Source organism: Manduca sexta, chromosome 27, assembly GCF_014839805.1.
Source record: "Manduca sexta isolate Smith_Timp_Sample1 chromosome 27, JHU_Msex_v1.0, whole genome shotgun sequence".
NCBI lineage: Eukaryota > Metazoa > Arthropoda > Insecta > Lepidoptera > Sphingidae > Manduca > Manduca sexta.
Genome location: NC_051141.1, coordinates 3161421 through 3184531, shown reverse-complemented (window position 1 = coordinate 3184531; position 23111 = coordinate 3161421). Strand labels below are relative to the sequence as shown.

General features: G+C 37.3%; 1 protein-coding gene across 1 annotated transcript; it reads left to right on the top strand.

Moving 5' to 3' along the window:
- Window positions 1-5225: 5225 nt before the first annotated feature.
- LOC115448535 (acetyl-coenzyme A synthetase) lies at window positions 5226-22025 on the top strand. The gene is given in 10 exon segments (XM_037443760.1): window positions 5226-5607; window positions 9997-10192; window positions 10257-10496; window positions 10572-10687; window positions 10789-10981; window positions 14835-14968; window positions 18101-18290; window positions 19404-19563; window positions 19566-19592; window positions 20248-22025. Coding segments are annotated over 10 exon segments (1995 nt in total). The 5' UTR covers window positions 5226-5305; the 3' UTR covers window positions 20685-22025.
- Window positions 22026-23111: the final 1086 nt, after the last annotated feature.

Here is a 23111-nt window from a genome sequence, read left to right as displayed (position 1 = left end):
AGTGCTGTGTTAGTCTTCAATTTATTTAAATAATAGTTTATCTGGATTAAACTAGTTTAATGTAGGGTTGCCAAGCGTGATGGGCAATTTTATATTGCTATATTTTAGATAGGATTGTATTGGTTTATGAAAGGTTTTTTTTTATAAAGTATGTATTTTAGCACATAATAGTCCATATGGAATACATAAAAATATAAGATAAAATACAATGATAAATAACAGAGAGACTTAACATTTTCGTAAGGTCTCATTACACGTACTTTAGTACTTACATTCTGTATGTTTGAATATTATAAGACGAAGGAATTGTGTGTAAACGCGATGCCCATGCTAATTTGGACGTGTGGTAACCCTAACTGCGGCTTTAGCCATGTTTTTTAGAGTTAATAAGTCCGGTAGTATGCCAGGCGTAAGACTGTTAAATATACTTAGGGTATGGAACAAGCCGGCCTTTTATTCTAATGTTAATGAATTGAATGGTGAAAATCATGAATATTTTGTATGTAGATGGCGCCACTGAAACCTAAGCTTGGGACTGATATAAATAGAAAAATTTTGTTTTAAAAAATATTGTTTGTAGTTTCCGAACGTAATTTTATTTCCATTACAAATACATGAAAGTAACAACGGCCTAAAAACACTTCATTCAAGAATAAGTTATTTATTTTATATCAACGAAATAAGGCATTAATATAATATATTATAAACTACATAATATATTACTTAAGTTTTAATTATGGAGATTTGTATTGTTTCATTGACATTCCCATTTAATTCATTTAGCACAGAGGTCATTTAGCTTGTGAACATTTTTTACAGACATTTATATTATAAACTTCAAATAGTGTAGTGGAGAATTTTATGTGCGTTCCAGTGGCGTCCATAGACGTAACAATATTTTTTGTCAAAATAATTTATCAATGATTGTGAGACAATGGTGAATCTAATGTAGTTTTTCATATTTATTGTATTTAAACAAAACTCCGCACAGTTGCTGCATCAGCATATCTTAGTTTAGTCTGTGTTATAAACTAAGAATACGGAACACGTTTAGCAAAAAAAAATGTATATGTAACACAGAAGTGAATATTTCCACCTACACGTACACTTAATAGCAAAACTGTGCTGTGAATCTAGTTTTATAACACTTGAATGTTGACGTGTAGTGTATTCAACAACAGGTTAAGGAATGTAAACAATTATCCACACATTTATGTTTATTGTACAAATGTATAATCCGACCAAATAACTAAGCCACACTCTAATTTATGCTCCCAAATAAATAGTTATAAAATGACTGCTATCTACATTTGTTATTTAATACAACTGTAAAAAAATTATACTTGAAGTTTGTGAAGGAGGTCCTTAATTAATCAAAAAAGTGTAGATATGTCATACTCGAAAAAATTAAAGGACAAGGGTGTGCTGCACGCACACATACACATTTTGGACATTAAACGTTGTAGTAGCCCTAGCTACCCCAAGAAAAAAGTCCCCGATTTTAAGCTGTAGTTACCTAAAAATAGGGTTTCTGCTAAGTCAACCGTGCAAGGACCCTCATGTAAGCGCGAGGCCTTCATAGAGCGTAAAGCAACGGGCGGTTACCCCTTAAGGCAACATGTGTCATGTAAAACAATTAACGTATTGAAACAAGTATTTTCATTGCCCTCCTATATTAAAAAAATAAAGTACCAGCAAAAAAGACTCGTAATATTTGACATTTAAGTGTAGTCCAATCGTCCCAATTCAGCCAATTTCCATTCTTCAGTTTACGTGTGCAATCTACCTCTGGATTATTAGGTATAATGCCGTGGTAATTTATCCTACAACCTTTATAAACTACAAAGTTACAGATGTACAGTCTTACTTATAAAAAAATCGCAAAGCTATGCGTTAATTAAAAGACAAATTTACTCAATCAGCTGGAAGTCAAAATCCGCCATCTTGCCTCTTAATAAAGTTCAAAATAAGAACCGGTGATGTTTTTGACAGCTAGTTAAGCAATTCTTAACCATCTTAAGGCTAAAACAAGTTTATAAGTGAGACTGATAATGATTATAAAATAAATTGAAGAAAGGTACCAAGGTATTTAAAAGTGAGTAGTTATGTGTTTACATATCTGACACTGGCTACTGAATACATTAGACGTATCGTCCAAATCTACAACTTGTGTGTGATGAATAACGTGAGACCTTCTGATCCCGCGGAGGATGAACTATAATAAAATTTGTATTTATGATATTATTTGACGTATGTTGTTAATTGGTTATTTCTTTGACTAATTATATACTTAGTTGATAATTTGGACGATTCTATGAACGCAATGGCGATTAATAAAATTGTTGTACACATTGTGAAGTTTTATTTCGTGGTTAGAGGCCGTTCAAGTATTACGTAACGCAATTTTTTCCTATACGCCACCGCCGAAGTTATGTAACTAAAGTAATTTTTTTGTAGTATTCACAATTATTTTACGTAAAATACCGGAAAGTCGCTAAAATATCTTTGATATTGTTTTAAAATAAAAAAAAACAATGTTACATACGCTTTGTACGAAAACACCCTCCCGCCCTTGTAACGCATCGTAACGTTTTACAAGACACCCGAATTACGTTACGTAATACTTGAACGGCACCTTAAAGCAACCCAATCAATAAGTATTATAATAGCGAAATAAATGAAATGAATCCGTTAATTATGAATTATTTTACGTAAATGGTCGCGTGGTTTTACGGACATTAAGTATTAATATTCATCACAAAATACCTAACGAACTTACCTATTTCAGTCGGTGATCGCTATTGTTATTTTAATTTGTTTTCAACGGGCGATGTTAATTTACAACACGACAGTTTGTTGCATAAAACATAATATGTATTGGCTTTTGTTCGTGAGTTCACGTGGAAAGTCTTAAATGGGAATAATATTCGACCCTGATCAAAGCTGAACAGATAAACAGCAAAGATGCTGTGATAATTATTGTTCCTTCTGCCCTTTAGCCCACTCCAATTTATATGGAAAGATGCCTTTCCTTAGTATTGCAAAAACTATTTACGTTTTTGCATAACTCGCCGCCTGTGATATGTTAACTTGTCAACACAATCCAAGTGGTGTTAGAAAACCTATACAAAAATTTGCATAACTCGAGACCGGGCGGTAAACAGTCAATAGGATGGCAATAGACTAGGAACAGTGCAGTGACAATTATATGGGGTGATGACAGCACAGAATTTAAAAAAATATTCATCGCCTCGACTCTCATGGTTTATACTTTACGCGACAGATGGAATCATTTTTAATTTTGATGGTAGAACTATGTAGTTGGGATAATATTTGCTTACAGCATGATAGTTCCCAGCCCGGTCAAAAAGTTAGTAGTTATGATGAATCAGCATAAGTAATCCTGCATCTTCCTCATGATGAGCCTTGGCCCGTGAGTGAGATTTACGAAGTCCCTAGCACACCGATCCACTCCCAAATGTTCCTGTTTTCTTCCTAAGTATAAGTTGAATGAGTACTTAGGGGTGTTTATGGTCGCCCGAAATTCCGTAACATTAGATTGACACATACTTACTTACTCGTCCTATATTATAAAAATAAAAAGTACACGCCCTCATATACGCGTTTAATAGGTTGAGAAGTGTTCATACTGAACCCAAAACCGTACCTACCTACCTTATTAGTCATTATAATAGTACAAATTAATTGATACATGATAGCCGCTACACGTATAGGCGAAGGACAGTATCACGTACTATGACATAAATCTCCTGTCTCCACTTTGGGTCATCGACGTGGCGACCCCTGTCCTCGACACAGCATGGCCACGCGGTGTAGTCGCTAGTATAGTGATATTTACACGACTGTTTTTATGTACAACTGAATGACACGTGTTGCCCGGATATCGATTCGCCCGTAATAATGAATGAATTAAAAATACGGCGGCTTGAGATAACAGACAATCGTAGGCTGCGTCGGTGTTTAGTTGTATTACGATACAACTGTCTTCTAGCACAGTCTACATCACATATTAGGGGTTTCTGTACGGTATCAGTAAGGAGTATCCATTTATAAGATGCTAAGCCCGTGGAAAAAACAATGCATTAATATCGATCATTCTACCCCGGCGGTTTTGGCTGTAGGTATCAGAGCATAACCAATGTTTTTTCCATATCAAATTGCACAACACCTGTGGCAGTAGTGAAAATATATTTTCCAGCGTAAAAAATATTTATAATCATATTAATTACTTTAAGTAGTGGTCTATAAGTATCTATGTTGCACACCAAAGTCTTTCCTAGGATAACGCACCTGGGTGCAGAGGTGTATCTAGGTAGCTATATTTTTATTAAGATATAAATCGCCTGTTTTTTTTTCTTATGGTTGGCCTACATTCTTATAATAATCGTTGCAGTAGTTTGGTCGTGAAAAACCAAAACATAATTACCTTGGCATTTGTAAATTTTGGTATCCGATTTCAATCGAAATTCATTCTAACTTGGTTGAAATGAAACTTCGATTACAATAATATACAGTTTGAAAAGTATTTAAATGTTCCTCCCTCACTCGCCTCTACAAATTGTCATTAAGTAAGTGCTTATGTATTTAAAAAAAAAAAGGATTACGAGTTGGACTTGCGCAGCAAGGGTTCCGTACAAACTTGTAGGTAAGATATTTAAATATATAAGTACTTAATATATTTACGATTTTTATATACTTATATTCCTTCATATGTGCTGTAAGACATTGCTTTATGCCAAGTTTCAAGATTCTAGGTCCATGGGTAGAAGCCTACAGGCTTCGATTCTCTATGCGAAAACACAATTTTAAAATATGCGACATAAGCAGAAGTGGAGAACGACATAGACGGACGGACCACAAAGTGATCCTATGAGAGTTCCTTTTGAGGTACCGAACTCCAAAAATTAAGTATGCATATAATATTTAGGATATATCTAACAATAGGCTAAAGGCTTTTATTACAGGATGTTTTAATTCTCAAATAAATTCGTAGAGTAAAATATACTTAACAAATCAGTCCTAAATACTGAAAAACAGCTATCATCGTGAGGCAAATTAGGAAAAAGCGGCTGAAGCCGGGAACGCTAGCGGTGGGCGGGTGTCGGGCGTCGGCCGCAGCGCAGCGGGCGCACACGCAGTTCATGCGATGCGTCATCTCGCGACGCGCGATCGATAGTCGCGCCGCTTGCCGGCGCACACCAGCCACCGGCCCTGCTCAGTCGGCGCGCAGAACTGCTTCAAGGTACACCGTTTGCTCTCGCTTGCGACAAGGCACCCGTTCGCCATGTCGGACATTTATCACCCGTCCGACTATGTGGTCGAAAATTCCCATATACCGTCGATGGAAAAGTATAAAGACTTATATAAGAAGTCACTTAATGATCCGGAAAAGTTTTGGTCAGATATAGTCCAGGAATTTTACTGGAATGTTGCGCCTAAAGAAGGAAATTTTTTGACGTACAACTTTGATGTGAGGAAAGGAAAGATTTTCGTCAATTGTTTGGATGGCTCCGAGACAAACGTTTGCTTCAACCTGCTGGACCGTAACGTGAGGAACGGCAACGGAGACAAAGTGGCGTTCTACTGGTAAGTGATACATTTTGGCAATTGCTTCTCAATGAACAGCTCGGCGAATGCACTACTGAGACGACGCGCGGGCTTGTTGATTTTTCCAATTGGCACACAAATGAACTAAACTGTCTTTCATTATGTAAGCATTGCATTTTAATTACCATATTGTTGTTGCGAGGCGAATTCTCGTGAGGAATATTTAATTTCCGTGCTTTTTGGTTTGAAACATTGAAATTGCCGGGACGAACATTTATATTTTGTTTGGATGCCGCATTCATAGTTAACGAATAGTTTACACAGTATTTTTTAATCTAAATTTAGTGTACATAATATTAAAAACTTGTAGTATTTTTTTAATATTGATTTTAAAGTATATTATTTAATACTTTTAAATAGTTAGGTATATTTTTTAAGTATTTTATTTGCATACTGAATTTACCTATATCGAGTGATCGCTATAAATGATGCCCAGAAGCTCAGGGTGGGAAACTTATTTTAGCCTGAGGGCAAGGGAAGGGGTTAACAGGGAGTTAGCGCACCCTCCGGCAGGGAGCAGGGCGGGCAGACTGGGTGGAATCGGGAGTCTGAAATCAAAGCCGACGCCGCAGCTCGGGGATAAACACTAGGGGATGACTCTGTTGCAGGGGGAACTGCGGGGCGAAAGGGAGATATGAGTGGGGTACAGGGAGATGCAGTATATGTGTAGGTGCATCGTATATTCGACTGTACGGAAATGGGCGAGGTTTGGGAGAACTTACAGTACCAACCAGATCTAATCCATCCACTATGCGAATTTTTGAGGTTCCTTCGTCTATAGCCCGGGATACTTAATCCCAAACGGGCAAGAAAACAAATTACTTATTATCATTAACCATTAACATAAGGCACCATTGTCCTTAATGAACAGTTAATTTATACGGTTGTACAATTTGCAGTAGATATCTTATCACGTGTATTTGCCTAACAACTGAATCATATTGCGGGCCGACGTTACTCTTTTGTAAAATGATCTCAGTTCGTGTAACAGAAACTGATCTATCAGATAACGCTAATTCAACGTTACATAAAGATACGCCATATTACATATACTGGCATAAACAACAAATTTATATAAAATTATACAAATTGCGCGCGGTACTTGTGTCAAATTTTATTATAGCTCGTCTACCTTTTGCCAAATATTTACGGTTCGGATAGGACATTGAAAATATTTCAGAAAATCCCGTGTGAAATTACTTGTAGAGCCGAATTATTCATATTTCCTTCGTACGAAGCCGAGGGGAAACCATGTATTTCACACCGCTTTCGTCAGAAAACTGTATCTTAATAGCTCCAATTAAAAACGTCTAGGTATATTACAGTTCAATCTTTAAAGTATAAACAAACTAGGAAGTTGGTGGTAGGTCTCTCATATGTGGGAGTCGCCCTGGGTACATACCACTGCAATGTCTATTTCTGTCGCCAAGCAGCAGTGTGTAGTCACTGTTGTGTTCCGGTTTGAAGGACATTGTAGCCAGATGATTGCCAAACAATACTTTGTAATTCAAGGCATTGGATGGTGTGTCTACTGTTTATGGGCGGTCGTATCGTTTACCATCAGCGAACGGCAAGCTCGGCTCGATTCAAAACAATAAAAAAAATATATATTTTTTATGCAAACAACATCAAACGATATCTCTACGTAAAATGAAATATAAATCATAATCTTATGCACATTAGTTGAGCATCTTTGGTACAGGCTTTGCGATATTAATTCGCATTTATTTGTAAATACACTAATGCGGTATAGCATACAATTTTTTGGCGTTCGATATCGACAGTCAGGCGGGCGTGGGAGACAGCCGCTGTAACGCTCAGCCTATTGATTTTCCGTTATATGCATTGGGTTGTCAAGCGGGGTTGGGATAGAGCTTTGTCTCCATGACTACGTAACCCAAGCGGGAGGCAGCGGGCGGCGACACCCAAACACCTTCTATTGCATCATTAGCATTCAACAACTATAATGTTCTAACTAGAAGTCAATTATTTCAATAATTTTATAAACAAATATGGCAGAAAGTAAAGGAAATTGAGACCTCGCACGTACACAGTCGGTACTCGGAAATAAAACTAAATATTACTTCGGAAATAAAATCTATCTATTAAAACTATTGTCAGGTTACGCACCACGACCAAGAGCGAACCTTGATCTTCGACATTGAAAGAAGCCTTTCCTTGTTTTAAACGTAGTTTTTATGTTACGAAAGCTCTACCTTAGGAAATCTGATAAGTCTGTTTCCATCTCATTGGCTTAACGTTATCACTGGACTACGATCATAGGTTCTTCACATATCTATAGCTGACATTTTGATCTCCCATAGCGACGTGCGCTACAAATCGTTTACCTCTTTATCAATTACCCAAACCTCCTCAACATATGGTGAAGGTGTTGCACTGTAATAATAATTAATACCAACAATTCAACCTCTAAGGTCATTCCAACAAGGTTGCATATCAAATAAGTGGAATAAATTGCCGGCGATCAGACGATAACGTTTTCAGTTATGGACATAAATGTTGTATGCTGTACATACTGAGGGGGCGGAAAGCCTTGGTGCTGGGTGGTGGCCAGCGGGCGAAACGCGCACCGGCGCACTGAGATGAAACTAAAATCAATAAAGCGGATAATTCGCAGTGCAGCCGGGGATCTCTGCATTGAGTTCACTGAATAAAGGCATAGTCCAACACAATTCACATCCTCTTTATGCGTAGATGCCTTTGTTGGCGCCTTAACACGACAATGCATGAAAAGCAGGATTCAATCACAATTTCTTTAGTTCGCCATTTGACAAATGCAAGGCATTTGATCCAATCAACAAGTTGACGTCACAATGTTCTACATTCACTGGATTTGATTTTCAAATTTAAATACAAATACATAGTATGTAAAACGGTGCTCTATAAAATAGTTACTTGAGTTGAACTAACGGCATGAACTATCGGCGGAATACGACTAACAAAAAAGCCGCAAGTCAATGAACTATATAGCTTCATGGCGTAATTCGCTTTGTATTGCTGAATTTTATTTTGTAATTTTTTTTACTCTACAATTATTTTTTTTTATCTCAAAATGTAACGAATTTCATAACAATACCATGGTTTGAAATAACGTAACTGCGAGTTTTGAGAACGAAGTGGTTAACCTTTTACAAGGTGAAGTATCAGCGGAACATAACTAGGTCATCATCTATGTTTATTTCTTACCTCGGTACCTTAAGTATTTCCTTCCTCTCTCTTATATATGGACTATGTGACAGTCCTTGCTAAATGTATTGTTGAATATTACCTCCATCATTTGTCATAACCGAACTTACCTAACCAACCATGTCATAATTAATTTAGCAATTGACAATTTAATTAGATTGTTTAAAAACAGTTTCATATCAATTTCTTCTTTGAACTTAGTTTCATTTTCGATATGGGAACAGAAATAATGATATACGACGATTCTATTTAATGAAAATTGGGACATAAAACATTTGGATGATAAGGGGGGAATATGAAATGTATCTGAGGGTTGCGACCCTTCCAATTAAGCAGCGAATCACAGTCGAGGGTGCTTAAAACCTACCAACGGTCTAGATTTATAACAAGCGCTGCATCCCGCGCAGAATCGATTTTGCAATTGGAAGTCTCGATGTAATGCGCCGGTGCAAACACATTGCGTCGTTTTGGAGCTTAACGGTTTTAGATAAAACGTTATAAACGTTATAAATGATTTTATTGTTTTGTTTCACTAATAAAAAGACTAAACTAAATCTGTTTGATCAAAACCAAAAATAAGCTTGATTATTAAAACAATTGATAAGATAAAAACGATCCACTAAAAGAAGACATAATTAAGTTTTGAGGAAAATAATTATAAACAAAGTTTTTGTACACGACTCTAATATACTATAGGCTCATAAATTAAAACCAATAAAATAACTTCCCTCTAATATCTAACTGTTAATCAATAATTGTTCTCATGACACTTCACATTTAACGACATAGGAACTAAATTGTGACTAAATCTAAATTTAGCGATACAGGGACAGGGACATTGAGTTCGACAACCACGGCCAGATCTGCTCGATATAAGATTTAATCAAGTTACCCTGAGAACAGCGACAACGAAATCCTTAACATATGACAGTAATTACTCTATTTCACATAAACACAAACTACAATTTTATTATACAAGAAATTAAAATATGATGTCACGAGAATAGTTGGAGCATGGCTTGGATTTGTGTTGTAGGTTTATAAGTCCCGTGTTTATTTCCTGTACTAAATATCTTTGTAAATAAATTCCACTCAAAATTGTCGTAAATAAGCATTAGACAAACATTTTATGAAGATTCTTCAAAGTTATAATTGTTTCAGGGAAGGCAACCATCCCGATGACTACAGCCGCATCACCTACAAAAAGTTACTGGACCTTGTGTGCCAGTTCTCCAATGGACTCCGAGACTGCGGCCTCACCAAGGGCGACAGGGTCACCATCTACATGCCTATGATTCTCGAGACCGTCGTCTGCATGCTCGCTTGCGCTAGGATGGGCATTATACATTCTGTTGTGGTAAATACTTGGGCGTATTTTTTATTGTTTAAAGTTATTTCCTTACTAATACCTTAGTCTTTAGTTCGCAGGATTTTCGGCTGACTCTTTAGCCGAGCGCATAGCCGATTGCCAGTCCAAGGTCATTGTCACTGTCGACGGCACATGGCGTGGTGAGAAGCTGCTGGTGTTGAAGAATACCTGCGATGAAGCTCTCGACAAGGCCAAACTGAAATACGAGCATAACGTGGATATGTGTCTGGTGGTCGCACATCTCCAGAGAGTCACCCCTTGCGGCCCGATCCCTCGTGACACCAGGCAGCTGGTAAATTTCTTTTAGGTTCAAATACTTTTCCTTGACTACAACTATTTATATTTCTAACTTTCTTCCTTTGTGCAGTACGAATGGAACGACGAGAGAGACGTGTGGTGGCATGATCTCGTCGACGGCCAGTCTAACATTTGCGCTCCAGAATGGATGCGAGCTGAAGATCCGCTGTTCATGCTTTACACAAGGTATGTCATCGTGTTTATTGCTAATTAACTTTATTTTTGGAGACTAGTTGAGTTGTTGTAGTGTTGTTGAATGATATTATAGTTGGTATGTTTATGACCAGTGGTTCCACCGGGAAGCCTAAGGGCGTGCTGCACACCACCGCGGGATACATGCTATACGCCGCTACCACATTCCGCTATGTCTTTGATTATGGCGAGAAAGATATTTACTGGTGCACTGCTGACATAGGTTGGATTACTGGCCACACGTACGTGGTATACGCGCCCCTCGCCAACGGCGCTACCAGCGTGATGGTAAGTCAATACAAGTTTTAAAATTTATCAAAATAGTTTCCCCTTGCTGTTGCGCTGTTTAAAAATGCAATTTATACATTTGCTTATAGTTAGTTTCGACGTGCCGTCGCAAAATCACAAACGCTTGTAACTCTGTTTGGTTGGTTGAAACTTAGAACAAAAATAAAGCAAACATGATTTGAGTGTGTATGCTAATTCCATACACTTAATACTTACAGAATATTTATATGATAGTTATAAAGTTATAATACGCGAGTAGTAGAATTACATAATGTTATATTTTATTATATAAATTTCATCTAATATGATACAATTATATGCACAACGTTTGACATAGTCAATCGATTTGACCCCTCACAATGCCGCTATCAATTAATGTCCCTTACGTAGTACATATATTATAATATCGATGGTCCCATACCCTCCATGTAATTAAACATTTAAAAATATAATTTAACCCACAACTGCGATATATTTTACAAGTATCAAATAGGTCACATAAGATTTTCAATTACACTGTTTTATTTTTTAATTATGCATGTCGTTTTCACATAGATTGTAAATATTTTGATGTACCACATATTTGTTTTATATGAAAGTCATATGTTAACAATAAAAAAAACGCAAGTAAAAACATTGTAATGCAATCGGAAACTATTATTTACAGGTAAACCGATTGAGATATAGTTCCGAATAATCGACAACTATAGGCCATTATTATCTCCGCAGTGTGTCGCTCAAAGTTATCAAAATAAAGATAATTCTTACTTTATAATCGATCTTCAACATAATCTTCCTTGGCTTTTTCAATGTCTCTCAAATCTAAGAATTTGAGATAACATTACGGAAAAAGCGCATTATTTATATCGCGTACATATCTCTTATCAATTCATCTCATAATCTTAGTTGCACAAACTGTATATTTGGAGTCACAGTTGACAACTGTGAGGTTTAGCGCGTGTTATAATAATACATAAACAATTACATGGTAAAATTCTCTCGTAAAATGTTATAAGTTCGTAATACGAAACAAAAAGCCTAGACGCCAGCGGTAGACGCTTGCCATCAGGCAGCAATGGGAGCTACCCAGCACGCGGTGCCCTATTTCAACAAAAATAATAGCATTTGGTGTGCATTAGTTTATATACAGCAATTTATAAGCATATGTTACGTAATATATGTAGATACAGCTAGGAAGGCGTTCCAATATTACGTAACGCAATTATTAAAGATTTTTGACACTCCCAATCTCCTCATGTAGCACGCCGTAACGTTTTCCTGTCCTCTCCCCCCTATTCATAAAAGTTACGTAACACTCAAGCGACCATTTTTATCTAAATCTCACAATTATGTTTCGCAAATTACCGGAAAATCGCTATAATACCTTTGTTATTGTTTTAATCATTGAACCAAATAAAAAGTGTTGCCAACTTGGAAGAACAAAATAAAAATGGCGTACAATACAATCGAGGGATGACCTATAAATAATAAACGAAAAGGATTGCGAACTTTGAAGATCTTAATTCCCTATTATTTTATTTAAATTAAAATAATGTTACGTAACGCGTTGTACGAAACCGCCACCCGTCTCTATAACGCATTGTAAAGTTTTACAAGACAACACCCCCCCTCCCCAAATAGCTTTACACAACACTCGTACGCCCCCTACCTTGTTTGCTTGTTATATAATGCCTTTAGTGTAGTGCTTTGTAGCTCCGCTAAAGGCGTTCTCATGAGCCCACGGTTTATTATAAATTTGTATGCCGTGTTCACAAAGAACGCTAGAGCAAACACTTTGTTAGCGCAGAATGTGATCCAATATCGCAGTCTGTTCCAGAAGTGACATTTGTAGTTTGATGTGCGCTTCCTTTAGTTAGTTTGGCTCATTTTTTCGTAAATTATTATATTTTTTATTACACTGCATCATAATGGTCCATTTCTGAATTTTAATTACGACAATCCTTTCCATAGAAATATGTGTGTATTTGATATTTTTTTGTCAATTATGTTTGATTACTTTGATTATTATAAGAAAAATACATTACCGTCTGTCTACAAGTATTCGGATTTCGGCCCAATAGTATCTTGATGTTCGGTTCTTGGCCAAATAGTACTAAAGAACCCGAAGAGGTTGAATGTCGAATAGTATTCGAATATTCATATAAATCTAATTTATATTAGAGGGGATGTATATCATTGGTTGGAGGTTGCTTAGAATAATTAACGAAAATTTAATTATAATTGTTACTTTACATCTTGATAAGAAAACCTTCTAATGTAGTTATTTTGATAAAAAATAATTTATACAAGTAAAATAATATAAAAAATATTACGTTAGGTAACAACCTTAATTGTTACCGGTTAGCCAAGGTAAGGTCTAAAATATATATGTATTATGTGTATACCTACTTAGCGGAAGTGTTTTACTCCAATGAATTTATAATAGCGGAAAAAGCAACATTTTGAAGGGTAAAAGCAATCATTCCCACGGCTCTATATATCATGTAGGTACTACAAATATTTATTAGATAAGTATCTACCTTCGTATAAAGTTATATAAAATAGATAGTTACTCAAGACGTTGATGCATAAATGTCAAAGATACGATTTCCAAATATTTAATTCACACGGGGGTTTAATTCTAACACTAAACAGCAGTTAGCACTGGGCCCTGGGCCCTTATTCTGTATGATACTGTAAACGCGTAACGCGGCCGTGTCATGTTATCTTCGAGAAATGTGCGTGGAATGGTATTCTGTAAGCCAAATTTCTATAGTTCTATACATGATGCGTTGTGTTACGTGCTTGTTACGCACTATTAAAATAACGTGCGGGATAGAGAATAAGGCCCCTGATTCTCTATGACACACGATATTAACTGCTCGTAACAAGAGCGTAACATAACTCATCACGTCTATCACTATGGAAATTGGCATACAGAATACTATTTAAAGCCAATGAAGTTAACATAACACGACCGCGTTACATGTTACATTGTTACAGAGAATAAGAGAGCTGCCTTTATTTCGAAAACATATTAGTTCGTATAAATCTAAACATAAAATTTTATATAATATAAAAATAAATGGTGCGCTGGCCAATGTCCTTTATCTCTACGAGTGTGATCACTGCTTTACATTTGTAAATATCATGTACCTAAGTAAAGATAATGTGGCGTTTCCGAATTGTCACATAACCCGTATCTCATTCTATTGTACTCAAGACCTTGTCCTATACAAAACGGTTCTACGATAGTTCTGAGACAAGTTCCAGACACCAGTGTCATCGTTATTGTATTACATAAATATTAAATAACTCATAATTTATGTTATATCAAATTACGTAGATTGTTTCGAATTGTATAGACCATGATATCGAATAGTGACAGCTTAAAAGACTCGAAACCCCAGACGAAAGCAAAAGAAAAACGACGCGAAGCTCCGGTAGGAAAAAAAAAGTTCCCAGGTATTAACAGTTTCGTCGGTAAGGTAGTAAAAAGGCCCTCTAAGGCATCGCACAAGGCCTCTGTAAACGCGAGGCCCCGGGTGGTTGCTCTGCTCGCCAACCTCTAAGACCGCCTCTGATAGTGAAGGTATATTCACGTAATTCAAAAACTTATATTTAGGCAGTTACTGCTTTAGCTAGCTTTGGCAGCTTTCAGTTACGGGGTCTCCACCGAAAATATCCACCAAAAAATCCATCTAAAGTTAATTATCAACTATCGGTAGCAATGGCAGCGCTAAATATATGTTTACGCTAAATAAAATATTTAAATTTTCTTTTTTCGTAGTGCTTATAAAAACGGTTAATACTTATACGTCTAGCAGGCGGTAAATGTAAATTTCCTTTACAGTTCGAAGGCACCCCGTTCTACCCGGACAATGACCGCTACTGGTCCATCATCGAGAAATACACAGTGACACAGTTCTACACTGCGCCTACCGCTCTGCGCGCCCTCATGCGATTCGGCGATGAACATGTCTACAAGTTAGTCCTTGTTCTGTGAATCCTTGTAGCTATTGTGTGTGGTATGCAGCGGCCTAGCAGATCAGGTGGGAGAGTAAGAAAAGGAAGAAGATATTTATGGCGGGGGAAGGAGTTAAGAAAAACGTTCGTACAGTTCTTTAGAAGCTTGTGTTTGCATGGCAAGTTCATCGACATGTAAACTGAACAGATTCATATCGATTTAAACGGCACAGTTGTTCTAAGTAGTCTCTTTTGAAGTTAATCACAATTTCGACTCATTTATTGTTTTAAGAGGTTCCAACAGATGCAACTATACGAAATTAACTGTTATAATTTAGATCTAATTCAGTTAAATCCTATCGGTATATACGATCGTCAACATATGTCGGATAAGAAAACCATACTTTGTTTCAATAACCGCTTATGTAAACCTGGGGTAGTGCAATATTAACCAAGCGATAAGAGATCGCGCGATCACTGCCCTGTGACTATTTGTGATAACCAGACATCAGAAGGTCGCGTGAATGTGTTACAATAACCCTTGACCTACCTAACGTGATAGTATGTAAGATACGAACGATACCGAACACCTGGGACTGTACACTGACAGGTTCCTCACAGAATTTTCTCAATGCAGCATTGATAGCTACTATTACATAGAACAATAATTTATGTATTATATTTAATCGCGGGAGCCCTGATCTTTAACAAGCATTTTCCTATTCTACATCTCAGCGGATCGGGAAATTTTGCCATAATAAAACTAAATTATTAAAAAATATATATCAAATTTACGAGCTGATCGTTGTACGGACTGTGTGGAGGACGTGAACCAATGAGTTAGGAAGTAATATTCTAATTACTAGAACATTGTTACCGACGATAGTAATTTGTAAGTATGAAGAACTGTTACCATATATTTTGCGTTGGCTGCAAAAAGTATGCTTTCGATACTTAAATATTTTTAAATTATTTATATGACGTACTTCTGACGCCTTGGAGTAAGGGGTCGATGTCAGAAAGGAGGCTAATAAACAAAATTGTTTTCGAAGCATGGGTGAAAAATTGTATCTTGGTCGCACGTTGTAGTGACATAGGATGTGAAAGAAGATATATAGGCATAGGCCATACCTTGATAGGCAATAGTCAAACTGCTTTTGATTACCAAAAGTATTAATGATATACCTAGTCTTGCCATAAATATTGTAATAAAGAAAAAAGAAAATTGTTAACTGCAAATAACATTTATTACTTTTACAGTGTGTCAGTTTAATACATAAATATAAAACAATTAAAAATATAAAAGCTTATTCGAAGTGGTCTCCATTGGCTGCAATACAGTCCTTTAAACGATGAGGCCAGTTATCAATAGAAGCACGCACTCTTTCCATGGGAAAATTCTTCACTGCCAATCGTATAGATTGTTTTAGGGACTCCAAATTATCATGGCGTTTAGAGCAAGCTGTACTCTCTAAAACTGACCACAAATCATAATCCAGCGGATTAAGATCGGGACTAGACGACGGCCAGTCTTCAGCTCTGATGAAGTCCGAAACGTTCGATTCCAACCAAGACTGCGTGGACCGAGCTTTATGACCCGGCGCCGAGTCTTGCTGGAAGGACCATACTTGGTTATTGAACATGGTGATGTTAAGGGGCTTAACTACCTTCTCAAGAATGGTATCTTGATACACTTGTGCCGATGTTTTGATACCTTTTCACAAAAATATGGCTCAGTCACTCCTTCATAGCTAACACCCCACCAAACCATCACTGAAGTCGGATAATGTCCACGTTGCACTCTGTCGACTAATTGGGAAGCTTCCTTAGAGCTTTGAGCATAAATACGGTCATTTTGTTTGTTAAAATGTTGCTCAATTGTAAAATTTTCTCATCCGTAAACAAAATTTTTCTGTGACCTCCCTTTGCGTACCGCTTCAGTAGTTGTTTCGATTTTACCACCCTATTCTTCTTTAAATTATCAGTTAAGAAATGGCCAGTGCGTCTCTTATAGGCTGCAAGTCCTAAGTCATCTTTTAAAATACGCGACATGGTTCTAGGTGCTATCTTCATTTCCCGAGATAAAATCTTTTGCTTTCGGACAGGATTTCTTCGAATTCTTTCCCTTACTGCTTTGACCACCTTTTTCGTACGAACACTACGTGGACGGCCAGATCTTTTCTGTCACAAACAGAGGAGGTCTCATTGTACCTATTAATAGCCCGGTACACAAACATTTTACTAATACCAAGTGTATGGAGAGTTTTAAAAATTGCATTTGGCTCCATACCTACTTTGTGTAATGCTATCACAGCGATTCGGTTCTCTTTATCACCCCACACCATTTTAATATCGCAAAATATTTTACAATGTATTGGCGCCAAAATGAGAAAACACAATGAACAATCGTATAAAAATGACAGATTCGAAATTCAAATGTAATATTTTTTTATAATTAAGTGTAACAGTATTTATGGCCAGACTAAGTAGTGTCTGCCGTTAAATGGATCGACCAGGAGGGCCTCAAGAAATAACATTACTGCGTAAAGCGACGTCTTCTGTCGCGTACGGTCTATAAAATTGCTTATTTCGTGTTCATATTCAGTACAGACAATACGAACATGTATTCCAACATTGTGTAGTAAAAATAACTAACAAAACAACTTTGTAGTTGCTTGTACTTTTATATTTAATTGACAATAGCCGTTCTCTTTTTGTGCCTACGTTAGAAACTTCAAGGGTAAACTAGTAGTAGTGGTCAGTGTCATTACTTCAGCCTTCTGTTCGCGCAAACACAGCCGACCTTCTATATGTTATGTACATAGTAATAACATAAAGTAATAGATTATGCCGTTAGCTAAAGTGAGTAGGGATGACAAAATGAATAAAGACAACAATAGTTAATTTGAATAGGTAACACAGATGAACACTTAACTATAATAATTCAAACCCTGACATCTAGGTTTAGGATGCTTCTCTTCTCTCCCACTGCATAACTGGAAAACCAGGATCGATAGCTTGCAATAGTACAACACTAGACACGACAAGATGTCTCACGCGATCTTATTATCGATTGAAAATATTGAGAGATAGGGATGCCTTAGCTATAAAAAATGAGGAAATTTTAAAGGTTTTATAAAAATGTTCATATAGACATGATTTGAAAACACTGCGCGTATTGGGGAGCGTTGGCGAGCCTATCAACCCCGAGGCTTGGCTCTGGTACTACCACACCGTCGGCGGCGACCGCTGCTCCATTGTCGACACCTTCTGGCAGACCGAGACAGGCGGCCACGTGCTGACCAGCCTCCCCGGCGCCACACCAATGAAGCCAGGTGCCGCTGTAAGTTACTCCATCTTGAAGTTAGGTGATCAACGAATCACCAGAACTCCATCTTTATGATCATTATCATCAGTCATGTGAAGTCCACTGCTGAACACATGTCTCCTCTAAAAATATCCAGATTCTATCTTTACCATCAAAAATCTACGGAGTTTTTTAACCATTGCTTTTAATATGGTACCTAAAGAGAAGAAAAATCTAGAAGAATACTTTATACCAAATTAACAGTAGGTAAATATGTCACCTACCTTGATAAAGTTCGTAGGACCACGCTGAACGCAGGCCGCTTTCGACAGGTCCGTCTGGAAATCTATATTGGAGGCTTATGTTCAGCAGTGGACTCAATGTGGCTGATGACAATAATGATGATATTACCTATTTTTTTCATATCACACATTCATAAGTTTATAAGAAATTATAATGGAATAATCACCACATTAACGCTATCATCGTAGCGTACCGCACAATATTAATCTTATGGATAAATTAAAGTGTCTACAAGAAATAATGTAAGATTGTACTACAGTCAAAGTAAACTCAATATAACCATTCAGAACCTTGAATAAAGGTCAGTCAAGAATTAGCAATGTGTTTTTTTCCATTGCCGATGTTTTCTTATTACTTTATTCAAAATAATTTAAAACGTATTTAATAACATCAAAATAACTAAACAATTAATTGATCATAAGCGTGTTATTCCGTGGGTCATGAGTGTTAGTTTTTTTTATCAATTTATTTAATTGCATACCCACCTATTATATAATATCATTAATTGTCCAATTAAGTGATAACAAGTGTTGTTTCCTCACTGATTGAAAACGATAACAAACTCTTGAATAATTAAACTAGTCTTCACGTATAGTACACTCATTTAGGTCATAGCTATGTAGTTAACACAAATAATTCACGCGTATACATATTATAGTGATTCATCGTTGACTGATAAAGTACTTATTAAAGTGTCTTGTTGAGGACACTCTATGGTATAAAATTATTGCATTTGTTGAAACTCGAGAGAAACCGTGGTAGGATCTTTTTAGATATTGCAATGAGCGCCAATATCAGTCTGGACCAAGAATTAGTGGAAACCAACAACTTTATATCTACTTCTAGGGATTCCCATTCTTCGGAGTGGAGCCAAAGATTCTGAGCGAGGAAGGGAGGGTGATTGAGGGCCCCGGTGAAGGCTATCTAGTATTCGCGCGCCCCTGGCCCGGCATCATGAGGACGCTGTATGGAGACCACAACCGTTTCGAGAAGGTGTATTTCAGCAAGTTCCTGGATATTACTGCACCGGTGATGGTAGGAGAAATACCTATGTTGATTGTAGTAATACCATACTGTGTTTTATTTAGCATGTACGGGTCCGCAAGACCAGTGGACTGTCTAAAATAGGAGCACTTCTGCCGCCATATTCAGTCAATTATAATTCGCGAATGTTAACATCCTTACCTCTTGTCTAACCCATTCCACCCTGAAAGTGATATTGCGCCTAATTGTCACCAAGCCGTGTGGATATTATGGAATCACTTCTATCGGATGACCCACTAGTTCGTTTGAATACTTTATTAAAAACTATTAGTTGCTAACAGTGTACCTGTTAACCTCATTAAGCACGCTGCCGCACGCAGGACAACAACCGGCGTCCGCTATTTATAGACCAACTAATTGTTTAGCTCCGACCAAAACATTCAATCTGCCAAGCGCGATGTATTATTTTATAGCAGAACTACACATTACTAAAGTTTAGAACGGTTATGCTCGCACCTGGATTTACATTACCTATTATGGGAAACTGTTGTATTCCTATATGTTAAACTGCCAATCTTCTCCCAATGAGTCCTCCCTTTTATACTTAGGTTTTATTACCAACTCTGACATACCCTCAGGGGACACTTGCTCATTATCTGTTTGAAATGCTCTTAAGATGATGTACGTTCTTCTGTATTCTTCGTAGGTGCCAAGCGCGACAAGGACGGTTTCTTGTGGGTGACTGGCCGCATCGATGACATGCTGAACGTGTCCGGCCACTTGATGTCAACTGCCGAAGTGGAGAGCGTTCTCACCGAGGACCCCAAGATCTCCGAAGCCGCGGTCGTCGCCCAGCCGCATGAGGTGAAAGGCGAATCGCTGTACTGCTACGTGGTGCTGAACGAGGGCGCCGTGGCGACCACTGAGCTCACCGATTCACTCAGGATCAGGGTGCGGCAGAGGATCGGGGCGTTCGCTGCCCCCGACGTGATCCACTACACGCCCGGGCTGCCCAAGACCCGCTCCGGCAAGATCATGCGGCGGATACTGAGGAAGATCGCCGTGGGCGAGAGTGATATCGGAGACACGTCCACCCTGGCCGAGCCGTCGGTCATTGATGACCTCATCAATACCAAACCTTAAGTTATTATTTGTTAGCAAGAGGCGTACCGTTTTTCTGTTCCTATTTGCTTGTAAGGCATCTCAGTTTTGTGGTTTCCCAGTTTCAACGGCATCCGTCCGCTACGTTCGTATTTTGGGTTCTGCGCGGTACGAGTAATATTTCTATTTCATAAAAATTGTGGACCCAGTTCCTTTCAATAGAAAATTATAAGGAAACAAGATGAAAATACTATTTACCTAGTTCTTGTTTCTTCGTATTGATAAAGATACATATAATTTTTTTATAGTTTTTTTGCAATTGATCAATCTAAGTTAAGTTCGCGACGAAGACTTTTACTTCGTGTTTGCATTAGGTAAGCTGCTAGATGATACTAATATCATCTAAAATATTGTAGTTGTAATGTCATATTTAAAGGAAGTTTTACAGGTCCTCTGACTGATACCTGAAATTGCATTAGCGTTTGTCGCTGCGTATCATTTAATGATATTATACTTATAATCAAATATATCCAAGGAACAGCTATCGTCCTTGAGTAACCAGTCATTCCATAGTAATAGGGCTCCTTGTGTGGTTAGCGTTAACTCTAAACAACGACATCATTTCTATCTGACTAGTGTTAGCGACGCGATATGAAAATACAATCGCAGCTGTGTTTGTGTTTGGTTCCGATTTGTCTTATGCTATTAGTAGCAGTTTGATTGATATTATTTATGGTATGATTATAATTATTTTGATATGTTCCGTAGGTGCTAGAATAAGTTGTATTAGTTTTGCACGTGGCGTCAGCGAAGCTCGGCGCGTGGCGAACATCTGATTGCGACGGACATAGCGATTGAATTTACATTATTTTTGGGTATATTTAGGTTGTGACGTATGTTTGTTTAGAAATATTTAGTATGTAAATGATGCCTGCACAAAATATCTAATGTGCGTTGTTTCGCGGTAGATCATGTATGTAACGACAATATTTCTGTTCGGCTGTCGTCAGTGTGCCCTATCCTTATGTTGTATTATTCGTACGTACACTTATTTGTGATGCACAATGTGAAACATACGTTACGTAATGACACAATTAAATATTAAAAATATTATATGAAACATTGTATTCATTCTATACTCGTTCTTCAAAAGAGTCTTTGTTGATCCTGTGGGACGGGAATTTGGTATTTCTTTGCTATCTGTCTAAACTTGGACACCCTTCACGAAATTACGAATTTACGCCTAATATTCTCATATCAATATACGAATATAAATATATTGGACTTCATAGTTATTAGGTAAGAATTGTTGTTGTGATTCTATGTCAAGGCAGGCATATCAGCAAACGTGATATGATTAAATGATATTAAATAAATGGCATAACGATATTTGATTTTACTCACATTCCCTGTGTTTATGCATGAAAAGTTATTCACTAAATGATCTTGAAAGTCAGCAATAATCTCATCTAATAAGAACCTACCGATCTCGAGGTATCGAGATTATTAGATCATAATATTTGGAAAACAAGAAAACAACTGAGTAGGTGGATAATTATTTATCATACGTAGATAGTGTAATGTTGGGAGAGACTAAATAAAAATATTTCCGTTCCTCTGTAATCATAGATTAATTTCGGTCGATGTTTATAGTGTAAGCCGCCTCAACATCCTGGGGAAGGACACCACGCAACTTTGGGGTAAGCACAAACCTACTCTCTTCCCTCCTACGCCTATGCTACTTGGTACGCACACTCACATGGATATGATATGTTGGTATTTAAAATTAACATTCATAGACTACTACTAGTGTAGTCTAGTGACAGCACAAAATATTAACTACTAAACTACGAGGACTCGGGTACGAAATGGAATTCCAGTTCTGGTAACACTTTGTATAGATTCTCTTACACTGGACCGGAAGCATACAAAGTGATAGAGCACCGGTCTGAAGAAACAAACCCAGCTCTTTTGACTTACAGTATTGTCTAATGATTGTACATAAAAACATTTTTTTATAATTAGTGGTACCACAGCTGTAGCTAGACTTGAATTTAATGTAGGGCAGCTGTGGTTACAGCTAGGGCGGAAGTAAAAATGTTACTAGATGTTCTGATCTGGTCAATCGATTTTTGGCTTTCTTTATTTGTGAACATGGATGAGTTAGGTTAATACTTACGTAATTGTTAGGGTAATATACAGAGTGTAACAAAATTCCCTTAAATCTCGAAAGGGGATTATTCCACCCATCGATACGAACAATTCTTACTATGGGACCAACCTCCAAATCGTAAAATAAAAAACCCGCTGGTCCATATATTTTGCTTGAGTAGTTATGTAAAATGTAGTTGATTATTAAGGTAGGGCATTAGTATTTTAAGGTAGGGGATTGCCCCATAATGCACCCCCCTAGCTACGGCTCTGAGTAGTACATGCTGCTTGGGTAGCGCCCTCTAGAAATAGTGGCGC